This window comes from Melanotaenia boesemani, chromosome 15 (genome assembly GCF_017639745.1).
Source record: "Melanotaenia boesemani isolate fMelBoe1 chromosome 15, fMelBoe1.pri, whole genome shotgun sequence".
Taxonomy (NCBI): domain Eukaryota; kingdom Metazoa; phylum Chordata; class Actinopteri; order Atheriniformes; family Melanotaeniidae; genus Melanotaenia; species Melanotaenia boesemani.
Window position 1 is genome coordinate 25,778,415 of NC_055696.1, and position 13,522 is coordinate 25,791,936.

Sequence of the window (13,522 nt, forward strand, 5' to 3'; positions counted from 1 at the left end):
TCAGGAGCCCAGATGTTGTAGAGAGTGATTACAGGCAGGTGGAGGCCACGCTAACTACTGAACCTCTTTCTGATTGGTCTGGAGGAATTTTCACAGAAGTTGGGTGAGACTGGGATCTGATCCTTCCACTTTTATTCTGAGTCTGAATCCAGACCTACATGGGTTCATGATCCTGATTTACATTGATCATTCTGATCTTAGTTTGTTCAACACATCTCACTATGTGATGAATAAAGATTCTCAACAAGTATATTTCATTCATCAAGATCAGAGATGCGCTGATGAAGTCTTCCCTTTATTTCCTGACCAGTATGTTGCAAAGTTCAATTGTTAACAGTTCGATCGTTAACCAATGCTAGCTTTTATGGATTTTCCGATAAACACACTGAACAACACACACAAGTCGACACTCCATCTCATCACTCACCTCGGTCTGTGTCGTACAGGAAGACAAACTTGTTCCAGTCGTAATGGTCGAGGAGGGACAGGAGCGCCCCTCGGATCGATGGCCGAAGCTGCAGAGTGAACTGGCTCTCACCCTCGGTGGGGAAGCTGGGAGTGATGAGGGAGATGTGCAGGGCACTGCAGAAGGACGTCAGCGTGTGGACCGATCGCTTGTCGTACAGGCCGAAGATGGCAAAGACACCGCGGGAGTACTGCGAGCAAACTGAGGAGAAAAAAGACAGAATGATTGAACACTAGGCCCTCTTCCTGAGCATGATTTCATCACAGTTTTTCAAGGAAACATATGACATGTACAAGGAAACTTAAGGGGTTTAGAAATCGTGTAGTAAAATCATCGTATCATCATCTGTTCTATTCCACGCTCCTCTGGATGTTCATCCCTCAACTCAACAGTGATGTTGATTCTTCTAAACTCATATGATGTGATATAACTTTCTGGGGTTAATTTGGTCTTATTTTGCTGTGACTGGTAAAATATTCAACTCTTCAATTTTTTAAGCAGCCTGCCCAGCGAAGAATAAAACCTGTGATGTGAGATGAGATGCGTGTTGTCATATAACGTCTGCTGCTTGACTTCAGGGTTTCGAACTGTTAGCTTTAGCATAAAAAAGCCAACTGTAATTCTGAAACCAAACTTTTCTTTGGGTACTTTGCTGAAACTCTCCTGTTAACCATATGAATGAAATGCACCGAAAGGGTTCATTTTGTTGTGTGATTATTTTGGGCAAACCATGATGCCAGGAGGTACGAGTCTGGTAAAAAAAAAATGCACCCATTTTAGCTTGTTAGCATAGGGCTTTTTCGAGTCAACCAATAAGGTCACAGACCAAATCATCTTTTTTATTTTAACAGTGAGATACATTCTGTTGTTTATTCTCTGTTTGGTTTTCTTTTCCTTTTTTGAGTACAAGCTTCTAATGGTACTTCCAAGTCAACACCCTGGCCTGGATCTATGGATCTTGTACAGAGTACTTTTACCAGTTTGAGTCCATTAGAAAGAAATCAACGCTCACCAGCTGGAACATATGAGCAACCAGTAGATTGAGGGAAAGTTTTAAAGACCAGACACACAATGCTTGATGTGGAGGCTTTACCTACCATCTACGATACCTCTGCTGTCTTTTTTTGTGCCATGATATCAAAGTTAATCAAACACTAACCTCCTCTATTGTTTATTGTTTCATTTACTTCCTACGAATTTAGCAATCATTTGGTCTGAGTGCCCTACTGTGTCCCCTCATGGACTTCTCTTGTAACAAGCTTAGAGCACTAGCAACAATTACGTTCAGTTGCCTACTCGAGGCCCAGATTAAAAGGCAAGTATATTCTTGGCCTAACACAATAAATTATTTTTATTTTTCTAACATCACTTTTTAACTGATTATCAAATCCATCCAATGAAGGAGAGGCAAAGAAAACCTAAAGCTCTTTGGAGGGGGCTTAGAGGAAAGCAAACTTAATGCTAACTGAACCCCTGCATGGCTCCGCTGCGCCTACTGAGCTGATTGGAAATGAGGTAAATAAAAGATAAAATAATAAGCAAAAACACAGCAAGATCCTCAGCAGAGTGGAGAAGATCTGTAAAACTGTCAGAATGTCAGGCTGTGAACCAGTTTACTTTATTCATCACATTTCTCTCATGATAATTTCATTGTTTAAGAGCATGAATGTGGCACAATAAGGACTCACCTCCAAAAAACTTATTTTTAAATTATTCAAATCCTGGCTCAATGCCAGAAATCAGTTCACAAGTGCACAGGAAGTGATGTCTGGAGCTCTTTGGTTAATGCGAACTGCAAAGCCCTCGTCTTTTTGAATGATAATTGACAGCTGAGAAAAATGGTGCGAGTATCACCGGTGCAATAAGCGCTCTGCACCACAACAGAAAACAAAACAACAAGCCATTATGCTGCTGATTACCTCTTTAAATCCTCTCAAAATGAGCCTGAATGCAGTAAACAGAGATCAAAAACCGAAGCCATTCGTTTCCTCTGATGCTTTCATCTGAAAAGCTCTTCCCTTCCCTCATTTAAACAACACAACCAACATTTCCTTACACACTGAATCAATCCCCTCGCTCTTGTGTAGATATTTTTTCTAGTGGACGTATTAACACAAATCATGTTCAGGCAGTAAAGCCTCATGACAATAAGCTCAACCTGCGTCTGTTGTGTTTGTGTTTTATTGGTCACACTTTGAATTAAATAGAAACTTTGCATTTGCATAAAATATACACAAGCTGTACACAAACACACATGGTCTGTCCTGGTTCCTGCTTGAGGAAATATTCTCATTATAGAAAGGTTTGGCTCTCTACAAGAGCGGGACTATAATTGCCCACTTTTTTTTCACCCACAGAACAACAAGAGAAAGAAAAGATAATGAGCATCCTCTGCCAGTTTCCGGATACAAGCAGAATCAGAGTGAGCGGTGAACTGAAGGAAGAGCTGGAGATGTTCCTGTTGTAAAAGGAAAAGGAGGGATGGAAGACGTAAACAAGAGAGCTGCTTAACTGACAAACCCATTGTTACCATGCAGGGTGCAGCACTGTACTGTAGAGGCAGAGAGAGAGGCTCTGCGTCTTTTCTAATCTTCTTCCGAAAGACAAACAAAACAACAGTCAGAGACACAGAGAGGAGAAGCACTCTGCTTCTGTTGTATACACAATTAAGGCACATGGAGGTGCTGGCAACCATGCTGTCAAGACTTAAAGCCCTATTCAAGGTGTGTCTATGTGGGTTTGTTTTAAAAATCTAAATTCTTTCAGGACTTCTTCTTTGTCAAAACTTAACCTGATACATATTTGTTAAAATTCAAACTGAAACCATAAAATTTCTGTGGCAAAAAATTCTTTGGAGTACTGAAAGGAAAATAGAGAAGATGAAGGTATATCTCTAAAATGCTGCTGTAAGCCAGCTTTTAGGTTTAGAAATCCACCTTACGGTACCTGCTTTAGATCAGAAGGTGTTTGACCAGTTTAAACCCCGAGTGACAGCTGAGCCAGAAGGAGTACTGATAGCTTTATTTACAGCCAGTGCACACACAACACAGCATTATTTTTAGCAGCAAACAGATTTTCAGCTCATGGCTCTATGTGTCATGATCTCTGGGTTTTTGGGTTAGTTCTTGTTCTTTTACTGTCCTATTAGTTTTTATAGTCTCAGTCCTGTCTGGTTTCCTGTTTTTGTATTTTGTAGGTTTATCCCCCTCCATGTTCTGTTCACTTCCTATTAATCTTCACACCTGGGTTCATTTGCTAATTTGCCCATTTTGATCAAGTTACTTTTATTAAACCTTTAACTACTGCACCTGTCTGCCTCCTCCCTCTTCAGCATGCATTTGGGTTCAGATCCTCCACAAATTGTGACATTATGCCTCCACCAACCAAATAAGCTGCTTTTTCTCAGTATTGCATCATTTATTTTCTAGTAGATATTTGAGTGAAATGTTGTAATAATTAGTGTGTAGATTATGGAGTTGTGGCCAAATATTTATTCCACCTAAAATCATGAACATTGTTTCTGAGCTATTGTTAGTATTAGAGTATTACAGTGTGCATGCTTGCTATATGCAAGTTTTTAATAACAATTTAATAAATCAAATTAAGCTTTGTAGAATGTTCAATATTGAGAGATTTTATCAATCTCTTTCCCCTCTGTTCATTCTCATGCCATCAAAGCATTTGCCTTATCCATGTCACTATGCTGTTTTAGTGGTTTTCCTGCTTCCTTCTTACCCAACCAATGTGTCGGTTTCCCATCCTTCTTAAATCTTACTTTTGCTGTCGTCCTCCTTCAAGGTTGTGCCTTATGCATCCCATCTCCTCCCCAAATCCACCTTTCCCTTTTACCCAAAATGAAGCCTCATAAGATGTCTGATTCCTCCACACCAACCATCAGTATCTGGACTTTGGACCTTTCCTATTATCCATCATGTCGTGTTCTGCTTAATGCAGCACAATCTGACAGCCAAACTTTATTATTCATACGTACAGTACATGCAGACACATATAAATATATATAAATATATACTGTTATGAGCCATGTTTGAGAGGAGACTAAGCAGCAAAGCTTTCAATCAACACACATTGTTGTTTACAGGTTGTTGTTTCATCATTAACAATACAGCTTTATGCAAACATTGAAAAAAACTACTTGGTTGAGAAAACGTTGGCAGATTTTCTCAGTGTGGTGTCCTCTAACGACAGCTAATCCAGCATGATGTGATATAACTTTCCGGGGTTAATTTGGTCTTATTTTGCTGTGACTGGTAAAATATTCAACTCTTCAATTTTTTAAGCAGCCTGTCCAGCGAAGAATAAAACCTGTGATGTGAGATGAGATGCGTGTTGTCATATAACTTCTGCTGCTTGACTTCAGGGTTTCGCACTGTTAGCTTTAGCATAAAAAAGCCAACTGTAATTCTGAAACCAAACTTTTCTTTGGGTACTTTGCTGAAACTCTCCTGTTAACTATATGAATGAAATGCACCGAAAGGGTTCATTTTGTTGTGTGATTATTTTGGGCAAACCATGACGCCAGGAGGTACCCGCCTCTTCTCTGAGATCTCCCCAGCCAGTAAAAGTCAGTTCGATCTTGACTCTTGTTTTATCTCTTGCTCTGTCACTTTCTCTTTTTGTTTCCTCTATTCCTCTGATGTCTTCTTGTGTATCTTTGCAGAATCAGCCACGGTGCACATTAGAAACGACCAATTTGTTGATATCCAATCACTAGAGTGTGATGTGATGTAACAGAGCAAAACACAGTTCTCATGTGATGCTGTGGGCTGGAAATAAAGTTTTGGAGAGCAATTTCTCACCCTCAGGATGCTGTGGAGCAACAACGGCTTCAGTAATGTACATAATAAATTTACTTTACAAAGAAAATGAGCCAGGAGAGTTTTAAGGCCATAAAGTTTAAAGTTGGTCTATTTCCAGCTACATTGCATTTTGAAACTGAATAACTTTATATTTGCATGTGTGGCTTCACTCTCTTCTTGGAGACCACAAACACGCACTGCATGTGTACATTTCTATCCTCATCGAGGCATGAGGGGTAGTGAGAAGTCATGGTGGAGAGAAAACCCATTCAACCAAGAAAGAAGTCCAGAGGTTGAAAAATCCACAAAGCCCACTGATGTCCCCTCCAGGGATAGGATGACATCACAAACACACAGACACACACTTTCCTGCATCCTTGTATGTCTAAGTAAACCCCCCATCACTCCGTGTCTTCTACAGTCCTATTTTGCAGAGCAAAAACACATTAATATGTATGAGAGGAAACCTGCAGGTCTGAGATTTAATCCTCCCAGTCTTGATCAAAATCCGCCTCCTTCTCCTGTGTTTGCATTCAATTACAAGCTATTTTCATAGAGTTACAACTGAAACAACACTCACAGCACAGACAATATTTATTTCAGCTACAGTTAGTCTGATTTAAAATACCACGACTGCAGAAACTGACAGTTTACAAAAACATCCTCATGTTGTGCAACGATTACTTTAATGCTGCGACTGCATAATGATCTGAACCCGCTAGGAGCTGCTCTGTACACGTATAAAGCATGGTGAAGTTATGGTTTGTCACTGAGGACAACTATCACATAGAATATAAGTTTGCATCATTAAATCATTGCATCATTAGCATCATTAAAAAAAAAAAAAAAAAAAAGAAATCCCCAAAGTTTTGAAAACATCAAAGACACCAACAGAAGGTTTGGAAATCCTGATACAGTTGAACTGGCAGCACTTTCAGAAGTGGCTCCTCTGATGCTGGATTTTTCCATAAATTCATTCACTATATGTCCCATCCAACTGTGAACATTACAAAGTGCTCTTTGAAGGTCACACTTCCGCTGCCAACATGTGCAGAGATGTTCTGGCAGAGCAGACATGACAGTACGGATGTACAGCATGACGCCAAATGGCAAGTGATGAGTGTTTCACTAAAACTGAATCCATCTAAACCACAAACAGCCTGCCCCATGTCAACTAACCAGTCGGTGCCAGTGGTTCAGGCACTCTAGTGATTAGCCTGACAGCGAACCCTAAAATTTAAAGTCATGACGAAGCTTTTTAGCCAGAAGAATTAACATTTTCAAGCTTTACGCAGAATTAAAGAAGCTAAATCATATTGTTAAAATAATCATCAGCCTAAACATTAAAAGTCATACAGTTAATGAATAAATAAAAATCAAGTTCATAAGGCAAAAACAGACTTTGTCCTTTCTATCATTCAAGTCTTCAGGAATAGATCTCCAGACTACTTGAAGGACTCTACAAAGCTCTTCTTTGGATGTTTCTGCCTTTTGCTCCAGTCTCTGTCAAGATAATCCCACACTGCTTCATCAATGTTGAGATCCAGCTTTTGGGAGGATCCATCCCTCTATCAGACCCGTTGAGGGTCGGGTTCTGGGGTAGTGTCCAGTTTCTGCCTCCATGCTGAGATAGGCCAAGTTTGGCTCTTGAGAATCTCCTTGTGGCTGCTAAAATTCTATTTTCTGTTTGTCTAACTCTCTGATCTTTTCAATATTCAAAGAAAAACACTGAAATACCTTCAGAAAGTCTGGCTGCTGGTAGGTGACATATAAAGAAATGAACTTCTGGCTCAAGACTTTAGCAATTTCTTGTATGTATGTTCATAATTCCTCTCCATTTAAAATATGAATTGAGCCCTTCTGCATTATAAGTACTCAAACTTTGAGTACTTTAGATGTTTTTCAAGACTCAGAAATGTTTGATGTTTTTCTGTAATGAATCATTTTCATAGTTTCACTACATTTACACAAATGAATGTTATTAACAGTTCATCCACCTCAGCAAGAGAAGCGGTGGCAACCTAAATCCAACCTGTCCACATGATTTTTACAACCTTCCTGCTGCACACCTTGAATAGGTTTGTAAACATGTTCCAGGGGGATTCTGAACTCATATAAAAGCTAATTTAATTTGCTGAAATGAATCAGGTTTAGCTTTGTGCTTCGTGTAAAATAGACCCATGAACACTGTTCATGTTATGGTTTTAATACCATTGCCACTTTGCTTTAAGGTGCCCACAGTCTGTGGAAAGTAATGTAAACCGACATATTTACTGGAGGTCATTAATGTGAGCGCTCAGGCTGGCACAGCCAATAAAAAAGTGACTTTTTATGGTCAAGAAATTTTAAACTGCAAGTAGTGAGCGAGCAGTCTACAGACAGGAGCAGGCAGCTGTCTGGAAACCTCATCTTGTGCTTACAGATGCATTATTCAATATTTTCATATCAACAATTGATCGAATAACTTTGTGGGATTATAACGCTCACAAACAGACTTATCAGCAGCTCACAGAGCCCTTTAAGTCTTTTCCAGCTCACTGGTTTGGTTTTAAGGCCTTCAAATTGACTGTTTTGGATCAGTCTCACGGCTGTCAGCCTTACAGCAAAGTCGACTAGAAACCGGGCCAGTGGGGTTGGGGGTTGGGTAGGGGGAAAAGCTGGACTTACGTTCATCAGATGGCCTGAATCATGACTCCAAATGAATGCTAATGTGTCCACAGGATGTGTAAATAAAGGCCAATGTTTGCCAACATGGTCACAAACTAATGCAGATTAAACGTCCCTGTGGTGTTCACAGCATGTTCAGCTGCCCCCAAGTGGCCAAAACACAAAAACATCCTGTAATGATAAAAATATCCACAGGCAGCTGCTCTGTCATCAGTCACACTAAAGGATTCCCAGCATAAAAAAGCCTCACAATTAGAATTTAGAATAGAATAGAATAGAATAGAATAGACGTTTATTGTCATTGTAACATGTGACCTATACAATGAAATTAAAGAGTGCCCAACAGTCAAAAATGCAGTGCAACAACATACATTTAACATTCAACCATAGATTTCTGAATAAAAACAACTAAGATAAATAAAAAAACAATATTTTTAGGATAAATACAAATAAATCCCTCATGTTGTTCAACAACACCAATTCAACACACTTTAATATAGTAAAAAGGGAAGGAAAAACACAATTATTTGCATCTTACATTAATATTGGACATGTTTCCATGTCACTTCCAGGTCTGTGCTCCAGCCCTAAGTTTGCAGGGTCCTTTCATGGACAGCAGATTCAGGCTCCCTAACAGCTGAAGTCAGATGGGACGTAGGCCATATATACAGTAACTGAAACACACATCCTCATATGTCTATGCTGCAGCATGTGTGCTTCAGGTTGTTCTGCTGAGAGATGAAATCACATTTTCAGACCCATTTCAATCAAATATCTTGAAGTTTGAAACCTGGTTTCATCATTTGTTCATCATTCAGTGTGAGACTTGTCCAAAATGTCTTATTGTCAAAAAAAGAAATACGATTGTGTTGATTTCTTGTTTTTTAAATACCCAACCTTTACTATATTCTTATTGCTATACAAAATCTAACCATGTTTTGTTAAAAACCTTAACAGCCGTGACTGACTGGAGACTTAAACTGGTAAAACCTTTTTAACAGTACTGGGTAAGGTGGGAGTTAAACTTCATACTTATCCATCCCAATCCTCTGAGGTTTTGTAACATCTTAAATTCTGCAATTAATTGCAGTTTCACATAATGAAAACTACAAGTCTGTTATAATCTGCAAAAGCTAAGATGGGCATATAATTTTCTTAAAGCCTGTCATGATCTGTGTTTTTTATTTTGGGTTTGAATGATCTTGTCTTGTTTAGTTTGTCTTGCGTTCTGCTTCCTGTCATTAGTGCACCTGGTTTGATTTGGCTCATTCACTTTGTCTGTTTCCTCACAAGTCATTGTATATATGTTTTTTATTTATGCTCAGCCAATCCATTTGTTGAAGTTCTTCATGGGCTTTAGTGCTTATGCCAAGTTTAGTTCTCATAGTCTTCATGCCATGTCCTCTGGATTAGTTTTCGTTTATTAAAACCTTGTTCTTGCTCCCGTCTGCCTCCCGCCTCAAATGGATTTGGGTCCATACCTCAACCTTCCACGCATCGTTCCTGACAAAACCTGGAAAATGTCACCATGGCAGCTGTAGTTCAGGAAGTGTAGTCGCTAAGTGAAGGGTTGGTGGGTCAGTTCCCCTGACTGTACGTCCAAGTGTTCTTGGGCAAGACAATGAATTTCTATATATCCATGAACTGACTTTAATGTTTACCTCTGATGTGTTGTGGGCATGACTTTGAGTTTTCTGTGCAAATTGTCTATTTTGGAGCTTCTTGAAAATGGAAATGTTGGCATGTTATAATTTGCAAAGATGGATGGTGACACATAAGGATTTTGTAACCAACAGAGGTTTTCTTTCTTTTTTTTTCTTTCTTTTTACCTTTTTAGGCCTTGAGCATAAAACTGCCACCTATCTCACATCCTGGTGTTGACCAGAAACACAAAACTCTTAAGATGTTTTGCATAATTTAATTATTTAAATGGTTTAAAGCTCTTTTCCCATTGCTATTGAAAAGAATTGAACTCAATCAAAACTTTATTTATAAAATACTTTTCAAACAAATGAATGCAGCAAACAAACAAATTAAAATGGTTTCTGGTTTTGGTAAAATTTTAGTCTTTCTTTCTGGTGTTCAGCAGCATTATAAAACTGTTTAGTCTGTATTTATGTGCATAATTTTCTGTTTTATCTTAAATGGGATTTCCTCAAGTCTGTTTTGTCTTTCTTGGTATGCCCAGTGGGCTACCTGAGTATCAGCCTTTGTTCCTGTTAAAGAGTTTTTCCTCTCCACTGTCACCACCCCATGCTTGCTCAGGATTAGGGACTGGAGAAAAGGCTCAAAGCAGTGCATTGCCTTCCTTAGCTAGGTAGTTATTTTTTATGATTTGGTTTATATAAATGCAGATATAAATTGGACTGTAATGGATATTAGATTATATAATTGTTTTAGTAGGATTTTAACTGGACTACAGCAAAATGAATTGAATAGGACTGTCTGTAAAAGTGCCTCGAGATGTTTTATCTGCAGTTATTTAAATCCTGTCCATCACTGAGCCCACTGTTCTGCAATCCTGACACAACCTGTTTGTTTGTGTTCTGTGAATAAGTGAATGTGACATACCTGAAAACAAGTAAAGTTAAAATTAAAAAAAAAAAAAAGAAAAAAAAAAAAGGCATCAGAGGGACATTTCATGTGTTTTCAGTCACAGTATTACAGAATCTCAAAGAGACAGCAGAGGTCAACAATAGCAATCCATCAGAGTCAAGCTGTATCAAACAGACATGGCTCTGTATGACCTAGTAGTGATGTGACAGCAGTAGTACTGACAGCGAGTGGGCGGCTGCTACAGACAAGCCGGCCTTCTGGACTGGTCCATTTTGTCCCACACCAGCGGTGACCCTGAAACAGCATCCGCTGGCCTCACACTCCACTGCACAAACAGGTCAGAGCACGCACACACCCACTACGGCAGCTCTGATCAATGGGCCAGACCCTGAGTGTGTAACACACCACCAGTCCAACACAAGCTCTGCAGCCATTTTACATAACACTTGTCTGAAAACAACTCGTTTCATCACTTCCAGCTGAGATAAACAACACAAGGGTGAATTTTGCTGACGTCCTGGCTCTGTTTAAGTCAACTAAAACTTCATACCACCAACCCAAGGCAAGCTAGGCTACGCTACGCTAAGCTAAACCATGGTGAGCTCTCCTGCTCATGAAGAGCAGGACTTGGGCCGACTAATACTGCTTTGTCATCAGAGCTTTGTGAAAGTCAGCAGGCATCTGGATATGGTTTAGTTTCACTGACACACTTTTCGCCCTGGACCGGACCCCAGGTGTCAGGCTCCACCCACAGCGCAAGGGAGTTTAATGTGAATGCTACAGAGCTCTGCCTCATCAATATATTGATCTCAGCTTCACAGAACAAACCTCTATTATTAACCACTTGTTTAAAGCAAAAATGCCCCAGTGCTTGTTCCTTCAATGTTGTGAATTTTGGCCAAATCTTTAGGTCTTACACTACATTTCTAGGGAGAAGTGACTCATGATTAACATTTCTCTCTGGAGTTACTTTGTCTAGAGACAATATAATTTAGCTAGTTTGGTCTGTGTTACATCAGTTGAAAGAAAAAAGAAGAAAATAACTCAGATTCATCCAATATCTACTAAATGTGGCACCGTTTCACTTAATCCCTGTTGGGTTAAATATGGCTTGTGAGTGATATTACTAAATCTGTTTATTTCCATTATTGAAGGCCCATTATTGAAGGCTCTTATTGGGCAATACGATAAAGGAAACAGTTTTTGCTGAACTTGCAGGGCTGCAAAGACAAAAAAATTATCTCAAGGGTCTCTTATGGTAGGTCATGCAGGTGTTAGGGTTTTGGAGGTTTGTTTTAGATAAAAGAAAAAGAATTTATAAAATCCAACAAATTCTTTCAAAAACATGTTTTTCCCATCGAAAACTAGGAATAATTACACAAATTTCAAGTAAGATTCAATTAAAGGATAGAGCTTTTATTTTAAATATATTGTTAAAATACCAATAAATCAAATTAAAAGGCAGCAGTAGCTTTTTGTTTACTCATTCACATCTCTTATATAAATGGAAACAGCCGCTCACTCAGCTTTGAGCAGTTAATTGACATTTCAGAAACTTTGTAATTGTCGCCTCTCCACATCAACACCGTTACATGCAGCATTGTGGGATTGCTGGTAAAGTATTAAACACTCCATGAGCATTTTAAAACTCAGATGTCTCTACATTCCTGGAACAGCTGATTAAGACTTCAACAGGAGCAAATAAAGTGATAAAGTATTCCACAGCTTGTCTACAATAGATGGGGTCGTCCTGGACATTGACCAAGGTTATAAAATCCAGCAAAGTACAAGGATGTTGGATTCTGGAGCACTTTGTTCAAGTTAGCCTGAGTCAGAAGAAAATTTCTGTTCTGTGGAAGATATCCTGCATAGTCTGGTATCTAAAAATTCTCTGAGGATCATGTTATTTTATTTCTTTAAAAAGAGTTGCAACATTTATAGAGCTGCTCCATTATGAGAGAAGCTCCATAACTTCCAGGTGGGTACCTCCACAACCACCTGGATATATGGCTAGTTAACAAACAGGTTGTGTGTCTGAGATGGTGGTCAGCAGCACTGGAGCATCACAAGGGACTGTACCCTCACCATTTCTCTTCACACTGTACATCTCAGACATTTCTCCTGTCAGAAATACTCTGATTACACTGCAGTTGTGGGAACCACTGCTTTTTACCACACAATGAAGAAACAATAGTGTTCAGTCAGAGGCTTCTTCAAGCGTACTGAAATACAAAAAAGTACAGGACATCATTTCTGCCAGGAGTTGCCACCCTCAGCAACAAAACCTTAACCATTTTGTGAATCATAATAAATTATTCAAATAACTGTTCAATGCTTTAAAGCACATTAAATAAACAGGGGTTTAATGAGCTCTAAAGCATTTCATGCCACTCAACTTGCAGTTTTTAAAAAATACATGTTTACTATCATGTTTAAGGTTCCTAAATATCCCTCAGTAGCTTTTTGCCAACAGTTTTTTAACAAATGCTGCTGATTTTACAGCTGCAAGATAGTATTCACAAAATGCTTGTTTATTTTAAAATTATTCTAAAGAAAAAGCACAAAAGTGTAAATGTTTTTTGAATGTCTCATTTATAGCTATTAAATATTTTATCACTGGTTTTCCTCTGCTTTGTGGGATTTGCTGAAAATAAGAAAACAGAAATGCAGTTGAAGCTGATTCACCTCCATAATGAAGGACACAGAAGTTTTTGAATAAAATTAATTTAATAGATTTCATTTACTTCATGATGAACAACAAACTGATCAGTTTTTAAAATGTAATGTGACACAGTTTTCTCTAATATAACTTTGTATAGTTACATCACTGATCTGCTGTTTAATCTGCAATAAGTTAATTTAATACTGAGTGAATATTTACTTTGTTCACGTTCGAACACGACCTGATCACAGATTTCCTGGTGAAATGACATCAATGAATAAACCTTCTTCCAAACTGCTGCATTTTGACAGACTCGTAAAATGATGGTTGAATCAAAGTTAAATTATTACCAAT

General features: G+C 38.7%; 1 protein-coding gene across 5 annotated transcripts in view; it reads right to left on the reverse strand.

The window, feature by feature from the left end:
* The window catches only part of gria4b (glutamate receptor, ionotropic, AMPA 4b), a 195,972-nt gene that overhangs the window by 100,661 nt on the left and 81,789 nt on the right, over positions 1-13,522 (reverse strand). For all 5 annotated transcript variants that reach the window (XR_006012889.1, XR_006012888.1, XR_006012890.1 and 2 more), the window contains one exon: positions 428-667. Coding sequence is in view for 2 of the 5 variants with exons in the window: in XM_042007758.1 (XP_041863692.1) it covers positions 428-667 (240 nt within the window). In the remaining 3 variants the exon portion in view is untranslated. The remainder of the gene's footprint in view (positions 1-427; positions 668-13,522) is intronic.